Here is a 21,414-nt window from a genome sequence, read left to right on the forward strand (position 1 = left end):
AGTAATATATTGATTACAGTGAACAGCGTTCAGGGTATTTGTGTTTATTTATCAAACATTTGGCTTTAGAGATACATAGAGAGCAAAACAATAACCTCTCAGACATTTTAGCAATACAAAATAAATGTGAAGCTCTTGATTATGATCCTTTAGATGGTCTGTGTGTATTTTGGTTTACTGTATACACAAATGCTTCACTATTAAATCCACTAAAATTGCTTCAGAAAAGTAAGAATATGAATGCTGAATTTAATACACAATGGCAACATTTCCAGAATTAGAAAAGTCTTTAATACAGGAAACTAAGCATAAAGAACTACCATTTAGCGAATTTAAATTTAGTGGAATCATCCCCACATCAGGCCTAAGCCTAAACTTAAATTTCCATTGGCATTGTAGTATAAGGATTAACCGTATGCATCACTGTTTTGAGACAGAGTTTCACCGCAGGGACGCTGGTAGCGGCAGGTAAGCCCTCAACCTTTCCAGCAGAGACGAGACACCCGAGAGCACGTCGGGCAGGCTGGCCCTGGTGTAGTAGGCAGCTGAGATCACGGCTGCGGCAGATGCCGTGAGGACAACGGGGAGGGCAGAGTGGCTCGGCTCCTGCACCGGGGCACTGCGTGTCTTCAGGGGCGTGGCCAAGCGCTCCCATTGGGTGAGGATGGCACGGCGAGCCCCCTCCCACCGGCCTGGCCCACGCAGCCGATACTGGTAGGGGGTGCAGGGACCAAAAAGGACCCTGAAACCTATGGCCGGATCCGTCAGAAGCAGCCACAGGATACTGGGGCGCACACCCACTTGGTCTGCTAACTCGTCCATGTAGGCCATATAGTCCACCTGGATCGTGTGTCTCTGAGAGGCCACGTACCTGAGCGAGGACGACAGAGTTATGGAGCTGCACACCATCATCATCATCGTCGTCTTCACATAGGGTGCCTTATTCTTGAATTGCTTATACAGTAGGTGGACGTTTTAACTCTGTATAACTTCCTCATGTGTAACTCTGTATTACCTCTTAGCCATGGTCTCCTTCTTGGCTTTGATGTCTTCTAGCATGGCACTCTGGGAAGGAAGCTTCTTCACTCCTATATGGCAACATGAAAAAAAATCTCAGTCACGCACATGCAATATAACTTTGTGGCCTGTTCGAGATTTCTGGCCTTCTGAAGGAACTGTCCCTTATTTTTATATTTCACTAATCTCACTTCTTTCCAACAGACAGGCAAACACAGCCTAGTCTAACCAAAAAAGTGCATTTCGCAACCTCCCGAATCTTTCACCTTTGAAGACACGCGTGGCCCAGCGAGCTTGCATCTCGGAGATGGGCATGATGGCTCCCAGGGGCTGGATGAGACCAATCACAGCCAGTGTGGGCTTGTCGAGGTCCGGTGGGAAGACGTATTTATACAGCGGCATCTTGTTCGCAGTTACGGACAGGACGTGAGCCGGGAGGAAGGGGAAGGAGAATGTGTAACCGGTGGCAAACACGACCAGGTCGATGTGGTCCTCAACCGTGCCGTCCTCGAAGACCACAGCAGAACCACGGAACTCCTTCACGTTGGGCTTCACCAGCACAGTGCCCGAGATGATGCGGTTGGGCAGCTCATCGTTCAATGTGGGATGCTCGCTGTATGCCCTGGGGAAGACAGACGGGACAACACGCACTCATCTACTCCATCCGGGGGTTTGTCTACTTCCCCTGCATGCAGAGCGACAAGATCTGTCTATTTTTGTAACGGGCGTTGAAATAACTTTTTTTGTACCACTGAAGGCAAATCAAAGATAACAAAAAAAGATTGTGTAATTAACAGCATGTAATTTGGGGTCCAGGCCAAATTCTCCATAAAGTGATTTTATGACTCTGTCTATTGTAAAGTGGAGCTGTTTCTACCTGTGTTTTGGCTTCAGACCGTACAGCTCATGGTTGAATCTTTTATTGAGAGACTTCTCCACCAGGTGTGAGATGACCGTGTGGGGAAAATAAGAAGCAAGAATTTGGTCCACCCTGGTGAAGGTCATGTCTAAGGGAATGCCCCTATACCCCACGCGGTTACGGATCCAGGAACCTTTCCTGGTGCTCAGGAAAACCTGCAAGGCCAGAGAGCATGTTTCCATGGAAACACTGATCATGGCAGCTCACGAAGATGTGACTGGTGAGTACAAAACATCCAGGTGTCCTTTTTGCTCAGAAAAAAAAAACCGATGCCGAAAATGGCGTGCCGAAGATGTAATGCAGGTACAAGGTCTGGAGCAAAGGGGGACACACCTGCTTGGTCATCCTGCTAAGCTCCACGGCGATGTCGCTTCCCGAGTTGCCGATTCCGATCACAACCGCCCTCTTGTGACGCCATTCCTCCGGAGTTTTGTAGTCCCGGCTGTGGAAGTATTTCCCTTTGAATGTGTCTATTCCTGAAGGGGACATGTGTTATCGTTTTATTATAGAGATTTATTTAACACAAACCTAGAACTGCACAACATATTGTTTATCATAAAATATTGGCCTTAGCAATACTTACATTGCAGAAGGCGACAAAGTGCAAATGTGCCCTTTAACAAATGACAACATTATTGTGTACTATGAACAAGACCGTTCTCTTATAAGTCATCATCATCAGTTTGTCCTTTAGTATACTGCAAGGCATATTCCAAACACAGTATGTAGCAATACAATCAATGTAGTATTTTGTCCAAATTGTGAAACTGTACACCCAAATGCTAGAGTGAATGCAGTGTTTGCTGGCATTTCTATAGAACTGGTTCCTGCTGCTGACTGATTGCCAATTAATGATCTAGTTTTAATGATCTAGATTTAGCAACCATTAATTATCAGTTTCCTTACACTGCTGTTAAGGAAGCCCATATGTTGGGTTTCTTAACATCAGATAGGCTTTTTAAGTCTTCAGCTGTTTTTTTTTTTTTTAATGTCGATACTCATTTGAAAAAACATCATCTTCTTGATCTTGATGGATTTTGCTAAATCAGTTTTATTTCATAGTTTAGTTGTGCTTAAGATTCAATTTATGGACAGCTGATCTTTACTGTATGCTCTCCAGTTTTTTAACACAGAGCATAATGCAGATATCTTTCAATCACGTCCGGTCCTCACAGAGTATCCCCAAGCTATGGACGCTACAGAACAGTGTCCGTTTTATAAAATAGGGTCCATGCTGGTAAAAGCAAACAGTTTCTGAAATTAATGGATGCATTTAACAGATTTATAGGCCAACCCACCAAAACAGAATTATTCTTGAATAAACAGAGATGGTCAACTGATATATTGACACAGGGCTTAAACATTTGTTCCATGATGGTGTATTATTTAACTTTTAGTTACCAAATGTGGTGAGTGGGATAAAAAATTAAGCTTAATAAAAATTGCAGAGACATACACTATATTGCAAAAAGTATTCACTCATCTACCTTCGCATGCATATGAACTCGAGTGACACCCCAATCTGAATCCATAGGGTTTAACATTATGTCGGCCCACCCTTTGCAGCTATAACAGCTTCAACTCTTCTGGGAAGGCTTTCCACAAGGTTTAGGAGTGTGTATGGGAATATTTGACCATTCTTCCAGAAGCACATTTGTGAGGTCTCACACTGATGTTGGTCGAGAAGGCCTGGCTCGTAGCCTTCGCTGTAATTCATCCCAAAGATTCTCCTGGCAACCCCCAAATCCAGACTCGTCCATCCGATTTCCAGACGGAGAAGTGATTCGTCACTCCAGAGAACATGTCTCCACCGCTCTACAGTCCAGTGGTGGTGTGCTTTACACCACTGCATCCGACGCTTTGCATTGCTTGGTGATGTAAGGCTTGGATGCAGCTGCTCGGCCATGGAAACCCATTCCATGAAGCTCTCCATGCACTGTTCTTGAGCTAATCTGAAGACCATATGAAGTCTGTAGCGATTGACTCTGCAGAAACCTCTGCACACTATGCTCCTCAGCATCCGCTGACCCGCTCTATCATTTTACATGTCCTACCACTTCATGGCTGAGTTGCTGTCCTTCCCAATCGCTTCCACTTCGTTATAATACCACTGACAGTTGACTGTGGAATATTTAGTAGCGAAGAAATTTCATGACTGGACTTGTGGCATCCTATCACGGTACCACGCTGGAATTCACTGAGCTCCTGAGAGCAACCCATTCTTTCACAAACGTTTGTAGAAGCAGTCTGCATGCCTAGGTGCTTGGTTTTATACACCTGTGGCCATGGAAGTGATTGGAACACCTGAATTAAATTATTTGGATGGGTGAGTGAATACCTTTGGCAATATCGTGTATCAGCATATTCAAAAAGTCAGAGCAGTCAGATCTAGTTACACGGTTAAGATCACTGAGTACTCCACAGCATTAGCCATGCTTAAACCAACATACATTCATCCAAACTCAGCTGCCAGTTTCAGTCTGTGCTTCCATATCTATGAAAGGGACACGGCTGCCCTTAGACCTACTCTGTTAACGTTCATTCAGGTTACAATTCATATGTCTCCTTCAGTTGTTCACTCTGTACCGGTTTAGACTGTTGCAGCTCATCCAATATTGACATTATAAAGCACATTTACTAGGCCATCCTGCCTTACAATCACCGACAGATCTGGGCGGATATTGAACTACAGCTTAGCCTGCTGCTGCGCATGTCTTGACATGGAGAGCTCACATTGGGCTGTCTAGAGCTGCAGCGCTCAGATGTACAGCAACGTTGCACGTGATGAACGAGGAAGAATTTTTCGCAGCAACGTGGGCCATCCGATAGATGGTGCTGCTGTACCTGGGAAGTCTTTCAAGGGAAGGTTGGGGTGACAGTGGTGTCCGGTGCAGACCAGCACAGCGTCAAACACGTGTTTCTCTTTCTTCCCATCTCCGTCCTCCGTCTCTATATCCCACTGGCCAGATTGAGCGAAGTCTGATTTTGGAATGATATGCAGGACTTTTGTCTGAAACACACACACACACACACACACACACACATTATTTAACTTTATCAGCAGTGGTCCCAAGATTAGCGTTAACATTTATCGCTCAGTGCAAACAGACAGCAGCACTGTGACCATGACTGCTGTCTCACCTGAAGGCGGACATAGCGCATGAGCTGGAAGCGTTCGGCATACAGGCGAAAATAATCCATGATGTACGTGTTATGCATATAGTTTGGAAAGTGGGCCGGAATCGGAAAATCACTGTAACACATCATCTCCTTTGACGTGTTGATGATCACGGAATGATAGATGCTGGCCCTGTCTGGTTCAGGATTCTCCTGGGGAGGGGAGGGGCGCGCACACACACACACACACACACACACACACTCCTAATCACTATCACAGTGTGGACAAAGTTTAAACTAAATACAGTTTCTCAAGTACAGGGTGTGACATTGACATGAATAACAGGGGGCAGTGTAGTGAAAACAGTAGTACAGCAGTGTAAACAGTGCAACAAACCTTAATACAATACATGCAATAATTTGTATGCAACACTAGCCAATAAACTACGCAAATCTCTAAACAGTAGATTAAACAACTACCAAGGTCAGGAAGAAGAGGACAGTTAGACTAGCTAGTATAAAGGAGGCTCATGGTGTGGGTGGAGAAGATCATGTGCACAGACTGAAGTAGGTACAGTTTAATCTCAAGTGAAAAGTTAATGGGTGCAAGAGTAGAACTGAGGCAGCAGTTCAGTTTGTCCCAAGGGTCCGTTTGACAGATCTGTTCAGCAGTCCAACTCCCTACTCCCTAACAACTTAAGTGAAGTATAGATTGAGCTGTATAGAGCAACAGGAAATAACAAGAGCTGCCTATCAGACAGCATTCGTGCAGTGCGAGAGGAAAGCAAACCATTCCATCCCACCTTAAACCTCCAGAGTCCTCCGATGTCATCGCTGCTCTCGAAACACACCGGTTCTAGACCCTCGTCCAAGCAGCACTTAATGCAGGCCAGCCCAGAGCTGCCTGCTCCGATCACGGCCACACGACGAGCCATCCTGGGATGTGTAAGGTGGAGTTTGGCAGAAGGGTAAAAGTATGGTTTAAAACACATCAGATATGAAGCTAAACAGCGATTAACCAGGTCTCTGACAGAAGGAGAATATGAACCAAACCTTTTTTCGATGAGAAGAACTACAGAGGTTCTTTGCAAGTAAGTGAACCGCCAAACGTACTTACTCCTTGACCTAACAAGTTTAAGCTGGCAACAAGTATGGAAATGATCTAATTATTATATTTATTTTAAAATATCGAACGTCAAAAATATCAAATTAACTTACACCTTGTTAAATATAGATCATGTATGCATTGACAAAACTTTAGAGCAATGCGTCAAGAAACACATTCCAATAACTCCACTAATGTGGTGTGTTTGAAGTAGGCGCCCTAGCATTAAAACACTGCAATACCAAATCTAATGATATTAACATCTGATCGACCCGCTTGGATTCAGGGTGCGGTAACATAACAGCGCGTTAAAAAGTGACATGGTCGGTAAAACAAAAATAGTCCCTGCAGTCTTACCTTGTACTGTAAGTATGAATACACCAATGAACCAGAATGCTGACGATATATAGCTACACTAAACACTTCCTGCACAGCTCAAAGGACACGGGGAAGGACCGTGTTGAGCGTCCGTTCCCGTCAGAGTGGTGGCGGACTGTTGGTTATTGGTCACAGACGTTCTACCCTACAAAAAAGTGAAGGAAAAAAAGAAGTTACGACGAAAGAAAAGGGGCGGGGTTCCAAGACAGCGCAACAAAAATCGGTTTTAGATTACAGCCGCTTGCAGGTCTTCTCGGCCTAGTTTGATATTACGGTAGTTCGGGGGTAGACTGGTTAGTGTTGAGTTGTTTGCACTAATCTCTTGCATTTCAGTAGGCAGAGCCAGTGTGTAGAGGATTAAAGGTTTCATAAGAACACTTTGCAAACGGGTGTGTACTGTCTAAACTACTGGGCCTACGGTCATTGACAGTAGCTACTAGAAAACATGTCCATTATTGGTGCTCTGCAATAAACATAAACCCTTCTTTCATTGTTAAAATGCTCAAGGACGTGTATCATTTGAATTGATCAAAACCCCCATGTGATGTGTAAGGCAATTAAAGCTAGTAAGAGTTTCACGTCTCTGATAACTCGGTTCAGCGTTGTACTACATTTTTAAACTACCCTTTCCTTTTCTAGATTCAGGCCGGTTATTCTGAGCTCGCACGTAGGGTCAAAGAAACCTGTATATCTGTTTGTATTTATCACGATTAACATCTGATCAGTTTTTTTTTTTTTTTTTTTTTTTTTTTTTTTTTTTTTTTTTTTTTTTTGGATAAAAGTGTCAGCTAAATGCCATAAATGTAGCAAAGAGCAACAAACTGCATTCTCTGTGTCTGCTTTCTTACCAGAGTACCACTGTGGTGAGAGATTCCACATCAGGCTACACTGATATCACTACTCAACAGTAAGAACCACATGCACCTAATAATTTAATTGCACTTTGTGCATATGACAATAAAAGCGTGGTAAAAAGTGATCCATCATGAGACACAAAAGGTTAATCCAAGGTAGCTGGCTCAGTAATGAATCCTCCATAGTGAGACAAACAATAGATTCTGTGTTTGTGTTGGCAAAAAGTTCAGTAACAATTTCAAACAACAGAAGAATGAACGATATGACACTTTATTATGATTTAGATGAGAATAAGATCATATTAGGATACATTTATGGAGAAATCCAGATGTTTTGAAACAACCTTTTTCTCACAAGTGTATCAGGCCAATCAAACTCCTGTCTGTTTAAACATTGGATATCTAGCTTGATTTTAAGATTATAAAATATATTTCATGTTTAGCTGCAGACTTCCCCACCTAATTCAAGTCATTTCTGACCCCCTCCCCCCGAGTCTGATGATAAACCAGTGGACTGCTCTTATGACCTTGTGGCTGTCACAAGCAGCACTCTGCACTACAGCTTGTAGCATTAAGTTCATACTGTGATATTGTTATCCCAAATTTCCTTATTGGTTATATATATATATATATATATATATATATATATATATATATATATATATATATATATATATTTTTTAAATTTGAAAATAACATTGTGAATAGTAACCTTGCAGTACTCTATAGCCCTAAATATATTAAGCTCTTTCTCCTGTAGCACCAAAGCTGCAGTCCTGATATGGCTGTGGGTCAGACGACATCAGCCTACAGAATCTGGTCTTCTGCAGGTAAATATTGTTTGAGTGTCCTTTGTTAGTCATCTAGATTTTTTGCCTGCATCTAGATTTTGCCTGAAAACAAAGGTTGCCAGTGTAATGGTCCTTTCATAAAATGGGATGATAAGCCTCTAAAAGTTGTAAAAGTAGATGTGTAGCATCTGAACATTATAAAATTAGCTGAAAATGCAGGCAAGTTATCAGCAGTCTCCTGCCTCATGGATTAACACATATGGAAACATAGGCTATAAATGCACTTTGGATCTAATATGCTATAAAATATACTGCACATTTGGCAAGAGTGTGCAAAAGCTTCCACATCATTATTTTTTCGAATGCACCAGAACTACCGTGTCATACTGTCTAGACCCAGTAAAGAGCACTTTATTTCTTGCCACCATCTCCCCCCTTCTACCATGACCCCAGGGTTTAGGTGAAGCTATACCACCTGCTGATGCCAACAAAGGTCATCTCTGCAATCTGATTCTGAAGAAAGGTTGGATTTCTCCTCTGGAACACAATGGCAGCAAAAATCAACAAAGCCCCTCCAGCCAGACCCCAGCCGAAAAGGCCAGAGGGTTTGGGCTCCGGAATGGGGCGTGTTTTTAGGGGCGTGACCAAGCGCTCCCATTGGGTGAGGATGGCCTGGCGAGCCCCCTCCCACCGACCTGGCCCATTCAGTCGAAACTGGTACGGGGTGCAGGGGCCAAACAGGACACGCAAACCTATGGCAGGGTCCGTCAGGAGCATCCACAGGACGTTAGGATAAACACCCACTTCCTTTGCTAGTGAATCTATGTAAGGCAAATACTCCCTCTCAACTGCAGCCTTCTTGGAACAAGAGTACCTGTAAATGGTCAAAAGACAGGTGACAAGGTAAAAGAATATGAAGTGTTAGTGAAGGAAACAGAAAGAAAGGCCTGTAGTAACTGGTCTAGAGACAAAAATAATGTTGATTTTGAAAATGTAAAGAAAACCTTACTTTTTCACATTTTCCTTCCATTCTTTCTCAGTAATTTTATGCATTGTTGCCAAAGGAGGAAGATGGATCAGTCCTTAATGAAAAGTGATAGAACATGATGAGGGTATCAGAAAAAGTCATATATCTTTGACTGTTTGTTTATATTATAGGCTTGAGGGTAACCTTGAGGGCTAACATCTCTTACATAGCATTTTTGTTCATATTATATTGCATTCAGAAACATTTACCCAGGTTTTATTTATCTATTTAAAAAATGTTTTTACACCTATAACCTATGAAACTGATCATGACATGATCAGACATCTTACATGAGAAGTTTCTGAATATCAAAACCAAACACTGGACTTTGAATCCAATTTTTACTCCTAGGTTTAAGTACTGGAACAATTATTATAACATAACTGGGTATCGTCTGGATCTGTGGCGAAAAGAAGGGAGAAAATCTGTGGCACCTAGACCTCGAAGGCTATGTTCTGAATATCTGTGTTCTAAAAGGTACTACCAATGATGACAAATTCCAGGGTAGGATCTGGATTCAAGTTCTGAAGTTGAATCCCTCTGTCTTACACTTCTCTTCCCCACTCACCAGCTCATGAGCTGGAGTGAGCAGCACTACTCCTGGACTAAGACTGGAAAACACTGTTATTACGTGTTTTGAAAAATCAGGCCCCGTCATGGTCTGGTTTGTTGTAGAATACCTGCGAATACTCTAGCAGCCCATCGTGCCTGCATCTCCATCACGGGCATTTGGGGTCCTGTAACGTTGATCATCCCCAGGACGGCCAGCGTGGGGCGCTCTAGGGACAGAGGGAAGACTCTTTTGTAGAGCCTCATCTCTCCCTCGGGACTGCTGGTCAACGACGGCGGCAGGAACGGGAAGGTGGCCTTGTATCCCGTGCAGAATACCACTACATCAATCCCTTCTTCTGTCACTCCATTGTCAAAGACGACCCTCGAGCCTCGAAACTCGCGTATGTTTGGCTTTATCTGCAGCACCCCCTGGAGGATGCACACTGGCAGGTCATCATTAATCACAGGTCGCTGGTCGAGTATCCTGTAATGGAGAAACCTTTGGCTACTAGTGTGTTCTGTTTAGCTTTAGCTACAGTTGCTTTTATATGGGAGACAAAGTTCTTGCTTTGTATTTGATCTGGGAGAATCCCATCACAATTGCATTAGAGACTTTCAGGAAAGCAATTTTCTTCCTCATTTGTGGTGGTATTTATTTATTCAGCTCCGCTTGGCACCTGTGCCTGGGCTGCAGTCCATACAGCCTGTGGTCATATTTCTGGTTGTAGGCTCTCTCCTCCATCCAGCTGAGCAGGGCTCGGGGAAGGAGGTGGAGAAGCAGGGAATTCAAGCGTCTTATCAACATAATGTCCAGAGGTAGGCCGTTGCCAGCCAAACGGCCCACCACCCACGCTCCTTCACGGGTGCTCAGGAAGGTCTCGGGTGAAGAGAAACACAGCAAAGAGGTTATTGTTGAATGAGAGAAACTTTAGTGCACAAGTATCGCTGCATCTGTAGGTACAAATACCAAACAATACTGACACACTTCCGAAAAGGAAAAAGGGAAGTGAAAGTTAGCACGCTGACACAACCAACAGTAGATGCAACCGAATTATAGCTATGGTTAGCTGCAAAGACGTCAAATTGCAAACTAGCTGATTGGAATTCTTGATTAGCTGTGGACTAACTTAGTCAGAGGCAATTTTCAAATTTTGATTTCAGTTCAGATTAGGATCGTGCAAACTAACCCATGAGGTTTGCGTTATGGAGTTTGTGTTGATGTGTGCTTTGATTCAGCTTACCATCTGTGCCACTCTACTGATCTCTACAGCAATGTCTCCTCCAGAGTTGCCCATCCCAACAACCACCACACGTTTCCCACGGAATAGTTCTGCATCCTTATATTCCCAACTATGGCAGCATTTTCCTGAGAATGTGTCTATGCCTGGAGCAGGAAAAGAGGAATTATAGCAAAATCCATTGGATTTGAGAGGGGATGGTCTGCAGAGAAACAGTGCTGTGAGTGTACCTGGGAATGCTGAGAGAGGCATGAAGGGGTGTGTGAAGTGTCCAGAACATACGAGCACCCCATCAAACGTGTGAGTTTCTTTGAGTCCATCTTTGTTCTCAGTTACAACCTCCCACTGTCCTGAGAGAGAGAAGTCAGGTCTTGGTCTCACACTGTGCACTGTAGTCTAAAACACACATACACACACACAGTCATTGAATATAAACACTGATATATCTAAAGCTTTATGATTCATATCAACATCTGATTCATATCAACATCACTGCAGATACAAAAACAAAACAAAGCAACTGCAAAATCTGCAACCTGTACTCGGCTGCCATATGTGTACGTGACTGTTTAAACAGAGAAAGGTGAAAACCTGGAAGTGAATGTGTTTGAGTAGCTCAAAGTGCTCAGCGTAGAGCCGCAGGTAGTCCAGCAGGCGTGAGTGGTGTAAGTAGTTGGGGTAGTGCGCCGGCATGGGGAAGTCGCTGAAACACATCATCTCTTTGGAGGTGTTGGAGAACAGGGAGCGGTAGACACTGGAGCATCCAGCCTCTGGAGTCTCCTGAATACGCAGGGAAGCACAGAAACACAGGCAAGGACTAACGGGCAGGACACGTATGGATAACAAGCAGGACACGTAGGGATAACGGGCAGGACACGTAGGGCTAACGGGCAGGACACGTAGGGCTAACGGGCTGGACACGTAGGGATAACAATTAGGACACATAGGGTTAACGGGCAGGACACGTAGGGATAACAATTAGGACACATAGGGTTAACGGGCAGGACACGGGATAACAATTAGGACACATAGGGTTAACGGGCAGGACACGTAGGGTTAACGGGCAGGACACGTAGGGCTAACTGGCAGGACACATAAGGTCCTCTGCTGTCTCCAAACAACAGTGGGGCCTCTTCTACTTCATGCTCTATAAAATAGAAAGGTTGGAAATATTTTACGTTCTTAGAGTTGCTCTGTCATTTTGTGAAATCTTATTATTATTAAGAATAAATGTACCTTAACATAATAATGTTGATACCAACAACATTGCTCTGAATTCTTCAGTTTTGGCCCCAATATGACTGCTAAAAACTATATGAATACAAATTGTATTTACCTAAGTTATAAAAAAAAGTACAGGTACATCAAATGATGACACATTTTGTGGTATAGATTCCAAGTCTCTAACATTGTACTAGACACCATTTTTCATAATTCTATTAATTCTATTCATAATTCATTGGATATACTTGTTTTATTGTTCCTAGAGGTGAAAACACTGCCTCAATATCTGATCTGAACACTCTGAATAAATTAGCCATCCCCTTTTTCTTTGAGTTCAGATGTTACATATGAAAAGGCGATGGGATATCGTTTACACATGCCCAGAAGTTTATCTTCCTGAAAGCAACCGCTCTCTTTAGGATTGGAAAACACGACAGGACATTTCATACATGACATTATGCAGGATGCATGTATTGCAATTACTTAGTTAAGTCTACCTGCAAGGTAAGGGAAGCACCTGATGGTAATTTGCATAATCAAGAGCTGGAAATGTCCTCTTAATTTTAGTTGGGCATCGCACTGGTTAACTATATTGCTCCAGCAAAAGCATCCCACCTTAAACCTCCAGAGTCCTCCGATGTCATCGCTGCTCTCGAAACACACCGGTTCTAGACCCTCGTCCAAGCAGCACTTAATGCAGGTCAGCCCACAGCTGCCTGCTCCGATCACGGCCACACGGCGAGCCATCGCGGGGACCTGAGAACCAGGGATGCCAGAATCTCACAACCAATAGAACTATGCATCGTAAGAAAGTATAGTTTTAGGGAAGGTGAGTTCTTTTTCAGATACCCAATTTATGATTATTATACGCTTTATGTTCTCTGGTCAAGGCAGGGGATACTGTGGCTCTCCTGTATTGATTTTGCCTACAACTAACATTTCTAATTATCTTTATCTCACGCTTCAGGCATAATGAAACTTTTCAATGAAAACAGATATCCAACAAAACTGTCCAACACACTAAAATGAAAATAAATATTTATTATTTATACTGTATTCTTATAGTTTAAAGGCATTCCTCAAACGAATCAAACAACTCAAGACCAAACTAAAAGACCAATCAATAAAGTTCATAAAACAACTATGCAACTAAAAAAACTGTAAACAATTCCAGCATTTTGCTTTCAAACAACGTGAAGAAAGGAAGGGAAATACACACGTTTCTTTCCCCACAGGGCTACATAAAGAAAGATTTCATTCATTGGCCTCTAATCTACCAGCGCAGTGAGTCTAGAAGCTATAATGCAGTAGGGGTCTATCTAGTTCAGAAACCAAAGCCACCAAGATGCTCATGTGGAATAACTGACTGTTTTAAGCCATTTTGTAAATGTTTTAATAATGGAGGACTATTACACATATTCCGAAATGTAGATCAAGCAATATATTCAGTGGAATCAAGAATGTTGCTGCCAAGAATTCCAGGAAAATAAGCCAGGAATTCCAGAGGGAAGAGGCCTACGGATGGGCGGTATTTCCAAGTTGTCCCAAGATGCCTAAAAGCAACAGGGGATAAAACTGTAGGGTTTCCATTGGCCTCAGTACGGACAAAGCAGAAACTTGCGATTAAATTGTGATAATGAGCCTGGAAGTGCAGATGCCCCCAGATTTCAGTCTCTTTCTGACTTTTTAAAAGAGCAGGTGCTTTTCCACATGGTGAGACAGACAGAGTGGAGTTCTCGTCTCCTTTGAAGTGTGTGGGAAATCCGTACATGCACGCCTGCTGCCTTCATCCTGCCTTCCTCTCATGTTTGTTGGAGCATGAACACAGAATGTTCTTAACAAAACAGCAGCAGGATGACGTGCGAGGAGCACAGAGATGCTCTCGCTGGGAGACTTTGGATTGACTTGATTCATTGGAGGACGAGAACAGAGGTGACGCATCCTGTTGCGGATGCAGATGTCCGGTTGCTGCCTTTGGAAGCAGATGAGTCAGAAGGAAACATCATGCTGTAGTTTGCATCACAAACCCAAGAGATTCACAACAGTGAGTTTGGTGGGACACAAAGCAAGATGGTACCATTCTTTGTTTACGAAGGTGAGAGAGGCCCACATGACCTGCTGACAGGACAGCAGGAAGAGGCCATTCACACCTTGCTGGACACCTCACTGCTTAAAGAGCACAGCTGTAGATCAGTCACACGCAGCTGTTAAATTGGACTGCAGGTATTGCTTGCTTGATGTGAAGATTCTTTTAATATGGGGGGAAGGGGGAGGAGTTTTTCATTTGAAATGTACTGATGTCTTAAAGGGACCTGTGTTTAGAGAAAGAGTAGCTATAGGGAAGACAAGAAGTCCAGCAGACAGAATGAGGGGTACAGTTATGTGCAAAAATAATAGCAGTGTGTTTAAAACAGCTGAGAAAAAGCTCAATCTTCATAACAGCATTTATTTCCATATACACAAAGGCACTGGGAGCGCTGCACATTCAATTCCAAATGAAAACATGAACGAGATATCAATTTTTAAACTGAAAATGAAGAAAAAAGAATAATGGGCTGTTAAAAAAAAATGTCTTAATTTACAAATTTGAAAATGTACAGTATAAACTGAAAGTTGTTTACAGAGTTAGATTTTCTGTTGATCACTGAACTAATATTTAGTTGTATAACCTTTATTTTTGACAGTTGCTTTACATCTGTGTGGCCTGGAGTCAACTAACATCTGACACCTGCGAACAGATATTCCATCTGACTGGACTACATTCTACAGTTCTTCTGCATTCTTGGGTTTTGCATCAAAAACAGCATTTTTTTTAATGTCACTCCACAAATTCTCAATCGGATTGAGGTCTGGGGATTGGGCTGGCCACTTCATAACATCAATCTTGTTGGTCTGGAACCAGGATGTTGCCCGCTTGCTGGTGTTTTTGGGGTCGTTGTCCTGCTGAAACGCCCATTTCAAGGGCATTTCTTCTTTAGCATAATGCAACATGACCTCTTCCAGTATTTTGATATTCAAACTGGTCCATGGTGCCTGGTATGCGATAAACGGGTCCGACTCCAAAGTATGAGAAACATCCCCAAACCGTTGTGCTTGCACCTCCATGTTTTGCAGTCTTCACAGTGTACTGTTGCTTGAGTTCAGTGTTTATGGGTCGTCTCACAAACTGTCTGTGGCCTTTAGACCCAATAAGAACAATCTTGCTCTCATCTGTCCATAGAATGTTGCACCACTCCTCTTTAGGCCAGTCAATGTGTTCTTTGGCAAACTGTAACCTCTTCAACATGTCTTTTTTTCAGCAATGGTACTTTACGAGGGTTTCTTGCAAATAGTTTGGCTTCACGTAGGCGTCTTCTGATTGTTGCAGTACTCACAGGGAACTGAAGATCTTCTTTGATTTCCCTGGAGTTGATCATTGGATGCTTCTTTGCCATTCTTGTTATTCTGTGATCTACGTTGATGGTAGCATTTCTTTTCCTACCACGTGTTTCGGGTTTTGTTTGGCATTTTAAAGCATTTGAGATCAGTTTAGCTGAGCCAATTATTTTCTGCACTTCTTTGTGTTTTCTCCTCTCCAATCAACTTCTTGATCAAAGTTCTTTCTCCTCCCCCCCCCCCATGTTATTATCTTTTCTGCCAAAATCAGTAATTAAATACATTAGTGATGTAAGACTGCTATTATTTTGCACATAACTGTATAACAGTTACCAGCAAACACAGATGTCCAAGATCCAGATGTTCAGAGACCCATCATATGAGCCTGAATTAATGGAAACAACTAGACACTAGAACTAGAAAGATCTTTTTATATGATTTTGCCAGTGGGAACAAAGCAGGTACTGATGTGTATGGAGTTGATGGATAAGACTCCTCAAGACCAGAACTGAGGATGAACTAAGACAGGAGAATACTGCTGCTAGACACCCATCTGCTGCTGGACACGTGATGCTTCCGTATACAGACTACCCAAATAAGGAGTCAGAGGGGAACAAACTAGAGTGACACTTGGGGCAGAAGAGAGGGCAGGACACAAAATGGCCATGCTTCCATAATAGACCCCTAATTACAGCTGCCCCGTCCCATCCCGAAACACGACAGGACCAGAACTGGGCTGACTATCGGAATTGGGAATTGGGAGCAATCCTGTGGACATCATCTCCTCTGCCAAGTTATGATCTATAACCGCGGAGAGTTTGTTTAAACAGGAAGAGCCCCTTCTGCTCGCTGTGCTGATATTGAACCAGAACTCCTTCTTGCCATTTGTCTAGTTTTCATTAAAGGCTTACATAGCAGACAGTTATTAAAACAAAAACCAGTGAGGATCCGCAAATCAAGCGCTCAGCTTTACAAACCCATTCAGCTCACTGCAGTAAGTCTCATCTATCATGAAAAGACTACAAATTGTGAAATAAACACTCTGAAAATGTAGTACTCTACATCAAAGGAAAAAGCCAACAAGCAGTAATGTTGCAAAATGTGCAAATGTTACTCCTCTTTTACAATCAGTACAATGTGCCATAATTTACATCGCCTTATGTGAGCAGCAAGATCTTAAGAATATAACATTTCTAAGGAAATTGGATGGTGGTACTTACCCTTTAGACGATAGTCAAATACCTTTACTGTCTTCTGTCAGAACGGTCGACAATCAAATCAAAGTGGTACGATCAAAGGACTGTGTGAACTTTACCCTTGCTAACGTGTAATCTGGGCTTTTCAAGAATATGGGAAAAGTAGGTTAAGATTCAAAGTGTAACCATGTGCCATGAAGTAATTTAGCTATGCAGCAAAAGATTGACTAGCAAACAAAAAACAATTCCTTTCACCAACTCTGTTGAATCTGTTGAGTTCATCACACCCATACTTTATTTATTTGCCCTAGACCTAATGGACTGATTCCAGAGCTGCTACTAAGAGAAACAAACACCAGCAGGCTGGGGGAGGGGTTAAATAAGTTGAAGGGGTGTGGCCAGGTTTTTGCTGGATGATGTCAATGCAACATTCCTAAGTAAGACCTGCAGGGCAATAGTACGCAATATGACCAGTATTGGGTTACAGCAGAGGAAGGAACAGTCACAACTCAAGTGCAGAAAATGTCCCAGGTTTATTCTGCATGGGCTGTGTTTGTTTTGGGTGCTGGGTTCCTGCTGCGCTAATTAAATCCTGTGCTTACACATGTTCCACTCTACTATGCTTACTATAGGTGTGTTCATATTCATTATTATGTATTCATTACACTTATTTGTAACTACAAACATATTATTTGTCTCTTGACCAGAATGCAGGCACTCTCATTTTTATTGTTGCACTTTTCTGAGCTTTAAAACAAAACCCTCAATGCCACCTTGTGGCCAGAGACTGTCATGTGATGGACCAGGAAAAGCACTGACAGTGGGTTCTAACAGAGGCATTATGATCTTTAACTGAACAGTGGCGTTCAACACATTGAATCTGTAACTGGCTACCATCAGTTGTGCATGGCAACAGATAAGCTATAGAATCTAACTGTAAACATGTTAAACACCGGTAAACTGTAAGCACCTACAAGCCAGGTGTTTTTAACAAAGTAGCTGTTGACTGTATGTATTAGTGTATATATGTGGTCATTTCATCTTTAATTTATTTTTTTTTTTACTGAAGATCTACACATGTGGACTTCTCTCGCTTAGAATCAGAACACAACAGATTCAAGAAAGCAGATGGAAAGATGTCATGCATCACTGAGTTGATTCAGGGGGAGAATATTATATGGAATTATTCAGACTGGCGAGAAGTCTTCAACGTTTTCACCTGAGGTTTACTATCTTTAACCAAGAAGAGCAGCTCAGAAAGTTTAAAAACATAGAAGGATTTTAGTCTTGATTCCAATACCAAGCTTAAATGCTTTTTGCTGATGGAACAGGCAAAGTCTAGGGATGAGGAGCAGGAAATCTTTCACGCATCAAAACCTCCAGAGAGCAAGTGTGTGTTCTTAGTGGCAGACGCAGCTGAAAAACAGCGGAGGACAAAGTTCATGTGGATGAAGAGAAGAATGTTACACAGGTATTCCCTAGGAGATAAAACACTTCACATAGATATCGTGGCTGTATTTTTTTCAGAAATTAACCTCTATAGATTTGAGTACCAAAACCTATATACCAATTGCACTGAAGTAACATCGAATCACATTGCCAAGAGTAAAGAAATACTGTATGCCATTTACTTTAAACTACATTACATTTACAGCATTTAGCCGACACTTTTATCCAAAATTATGACTGAGTACAACTTGAGGGTTAAGGATCTTGCTCAGGGGCCCAACAGTGGCAACTTGCTAGCAGTGGGGCTTGAACTGGCAACCTTCGGATTACAAGTTGAGTACCTTAACCACTGACCTACCACTACCAAAACATGTTGCCAAGGGCCACCACGACTCTCTGAATGGCATACATTCCATTTCATCCCCAAGTGTCACAAACTGTCTTCCAGTTAATTCTTAGTACTAGTTTAAAGTGTTTTTTCCCCTCAAAACTACCTGGCAATATGACATGCTGAGCAATAATGCATTAGTCAGGTGAATAAATTATTAGAGATCCGCTCCCTTTCATGTCTGTCATCATCAAGGACGCCTCTGGACAGGTACCAAGTGCATTCAAAACAACCAGGGTGGTACCAATCCTTAAAAAGGCCACACTCAACAGCTCCAACATAACCAATTACAGACTGGTATCACTTCTCAATTTCCTCAAAGTTTACAATTAATGAAAACCTGGTCTTGGTCTGACCCGTGGTAATTATATGCCTTTGTGCCTTGTGTTTTTTGTTGTCGTTGTTGTTGGCTACCTGTCAAAATGGCAAACTGAGCATTAGGGTGGTTTTCCTTAGAGAGGAGAACCTGTTCTCTCTTTAGGGACATCTCATCGATGTGGCCTGACTTGAAAAGATCTCCAATATTCCACGGAAATCTCTGTTTCTTTTTCGTTCATCCTGTGCATCATTGATCAGTGTGGCAGCGCCACTAGGCCAGTGCACAGCACACAAGGACACACGTCACCTAGTTACACATTAGAATTTAAGTGAAAATATTAAATGGTCACGCACTGCTACACGGTGGCGGTCGGAGTCGTGGTTCTGTGGCTCTTTTTATTATGGGTTTCACTTTGGACACCACTCATCTGTCTCCTCATTCATTTACTGTGATTTTTAAACCACTCAACGGGTATAAAAGTGAAGCATGAGATAAATGACCTTGTGTGGACTGTAATTCAATCCAGGCTCCACTGACATGAATGGCCTTCGCATTTCTCATGGATGTCTGGCATCTTCTGTTTCTAGTTCGTAGTTATACATGTAGTGATATTTTGTTATTTTAATTCTTGGCTCTACCTTCTCTCTTAAATGCCTTTTGGGTTAACTGTTATTAGCAGCTGCAGCTTTAATTATTGCAGATATTGATTCCCTGTAAGATGGCTACCACACTGCAGTGCACATCTATTAGATTAAAACCCTAACTCCTTACATTAAACATCAATTTGTTAGGCTGTCTTTCATTGAAGGGTAGTCATAGCATATTAACTTAATGGCAGGTGGGAATTATATACACTTGATCTGGAATAACAGTCCATTGGTTGCAGGACAGAGTTTCATCCAAGAACCCTGATTTTAGCCTCCACTATGCCACACATGAGCGTACACTGATACAAGCCAGACTGGCTTAGCATATACCTTTTAAATATAGGAGAGTCATTGTAACAAGGCAGTGTTGGTATAAGCCCAACTTGATGTCTAAGCTCATCTATTCGTGTGTCCTGCATCATTCTATACGATCTGTCGTTATTAATCACAAAGTGTTCACATGACAAGACCACCCTGGCTGGAGAATCTGACCACTGATTGCTCTTACTTGGTTGAGGGTGTGTTTGAGTGCTGTCCTGGGGCTGCACCAGTGGGGAATCCCCCCCTGGGGGTCAGTGGTGAGCAGTGATGTAGGGTCCTGAGTCTGGACCACCCCACCCCCAACCCTTTTGGGAGTTGTCTGGATGGTTGTAGTTACTTCTCCTGTTCTGGCTCTGTCTGGAATGGCCCCAGAGGTGGGTATTGTCTTTTGTTGCCCTCAAGCAAACACGCATCCCCCACACCCCCAAGCACTTGCCTTATTATCCCTGAGAATCTTGGTCGACCAATGCACAAAATCAGAGGATGAATGAGGTGAGGACTAACTGCTGCATTGATGCTGTGAAAAATCAATAGTAACAGGCATGAGCGGATATTCATGAATATCCATCACCTTCACCAGACAGAGAAAGAGGAGTGGAGGTATTCTGGGGTAACTTTGGGGTATTACTCCAGAGAAAAAGAGTATGAGAGAGCGGGAGATGCCCTTGGCCATTATCTCTGGGTGGTATTATCCATTGTCTCTGTTTTCCATAAAGTTAAAAGGTATTTTGTAGTGTTTTGCCTTGTGCTGACACAACACGGTTTATTGTATCAAAAAAGACTTTGCAGAGCAAACACACATCACCCCGTACCTGGTGAGGTGCAACATTCATGTCTGCGCGACTGGATGGAGCAGTGATGTTTATGGAATTCTTAACAAAACTAATCATGAATGTACCTTCACCTGAAAAATCATAGTGGGAATGAGTGGCAAGTAATTACTTGGGTTCTGTCAAAACATGAAATCTTGAGGGTCAAATGTATGTTTAACAAAGGACAATACCTATATTTAGGTAATGATCCGATGTAAAAAGATGATGTAAGAAGCCAATAAGCTGTTTTAGCTGGTCATTTAAAGTGTGTGAAAGTAGAATTTCTGGAAAGAAAAACCCTGATGTTGCTAGTGCCTTTACTCAAGCACGCGATCTCAGCCACATGGAGTTCATTATATATTTCCAGTACAACGCTAACTCCTAAATGTACGGTTAACTGGTAGTCTGCAATGCTGCAGTCTCTTCTGGGCCGTCTCTGCTCACAAGCCTGGGGGCATTTCCACACAGCAACAGACGTTTTCAAATCCTGAGTCTCCATCTCCAAATCTGCACCAAAAACAAAATCATGGTGATTATGGAGGAATACATTTTCATTTCCCCTAGCACAGTTCTGCAAAAAAGGCACAAAATCATGACATTGTGTTCTCCATATTTATTTTACAAAATACAATCATGAGTTATGGATTATACAGGACATATAATTAACAGTCATGTCTGCTACCAC

General features: G+C 42.5%; 2 protein-coding genes across 4 annotated transcripts; both read right to left on the minus strand.

Moving 5' to 3' along the window:
• Positions 1-28: 28 nt before the first annotated feature.
• Positions 29-7,174, minus strand: LOC113587373 (flavin-containing monooxygenase 5-like). Of its 2 annotated transcripts, XM_027026018.2 has the most exons (10): positions 6,516-7,174; positions 6,107-6,192; positions 5,857-5,989; positions 5,078-5,266; positions 4,781-4,946; positions 2,270-2,412; positions 1,895-2,091; positions 1,284-1,639; positions 1,016-1,088; positions 29-871 (listed from the first exon to the last, which is right to left on the minus strand). In XM_027026018.2, exons 3-10 carry the CDS (start codon positions 5,986-5,988, stop codon positions 442-444), a joined length of 1,686 nt encoding a protein of 561 aa, XP_026881819.2. In that variant the 5' UTR covers position 5,989; positions 6,107-6,192; positions 6,516-7,174; the 3' UTR covers positions 29-441. The 2 variants fall into 2 exon arrangements, with proteins under 2 accessions (XP_026881819.2, XP_026881818.2); XM_027026017.2 differs by lacking the exon at positions 6,107-6,192.
• Positions 7,175-8,062: 888 nt separating this feature from the next.
• LOC113587371 (flavin-containing monooxygenase 5-like) lies at positions 8,063-17,126 on the minus strand. Of its 2 annotated transcripts, XM_027026010.2 has the most exons (9): positions 16,818-17,126; positions 12,838-12,978; positions 11,590-11,778; positions 11,229-11,394; positions 11,002-11,144; positions 10,438-10,637; positions 9,889-10,244; positions 9,191-9,263; positions 8,063-9,055 (listed from the first exon to the last, which is right to left on the minus strand). In XM_027026010.2, exons 2-9 carry the CDS (start codon positions 12,967-12,969, stop codon positions 8,638-8,640), a joined length of 1,677 nt encoding a protein of 558 aa, XP_026881811.2. In that variant the 5' UTR covers positions 12,970-12,978; positions 16,818-17,126; the 3' UTR covers positions 8,063-8,637. The 2 variants fall into 2 exon arrangements, with proteins under 2 accessions (XP_026881811.2, XP_035380584.1); XM_035524691.1 differs by lacking the exons at positions 12,838-12,978; positions 16,818-17,126 and having other exon boundaries at positions 11,590-12,137.
• Between the last annotated feature and the right edge of the window lie 4,288 nt (positions 17,127-21,414).

The sequence above is a fragment of the Electrophorus electricus genome, chromosome 3 (assembly GCF_013358815.1).
Source record: "Electrophorus electricus isolate fEleEle1 chromosome 3, fEleEle1.pri, whole genome shotgun sequence".
Taxonomy (NCBI): Eukaryota; Metazoa; Chordata; class Actinopteri; order Gymnotiformes; family Gymnotidae; genus Electrophorus; species Electrophorus electricus.

Coding starts and splice junctions, on each gene's coding strand:
- LOC113587373 (XM_027026017.2), bottom strand. CDS start 5,988: ATGGCTCGTCGTGTGGCCGTGATCGGAGCAGGCAGCTCTGGGCTGGCC. Junction 5,267..5,856: donor GAGGACTCTGGAGGTTTAAG/GTGGGATGGAAT, acceptor TCCCCTCCCCAG/GAGAATCCTGAACCAGACAG. Junction 872..1,015: donor AAGGAGACCATGGCTAAGAG/GTAATACAGAGT, acceptor GTCCTCGCTCAG/GTACGTGGCCTCTCAGAGAC.
- LOC113587371 (XM_035524691.1), bottom strand. CDS start 11,943: ATGTGTCCTAATTGTTATCCCTACGTGTCCAGCCCGTTAGCCCTACGT. Junction 11,395..11,589: donor TCAAACACATTCACTTCCAG/GTTTTCACCTTT, acceptor TGTGTGTTTTAG/ACTACAGTGCACAGTGTGAG. Junction 10,245..10,437: donor GGACTGCAGCCCAGGCACAG/GTGCCAAGCGGA, acceptor TCTCCATTACAG/GATACTCGACCAGCGACCTG.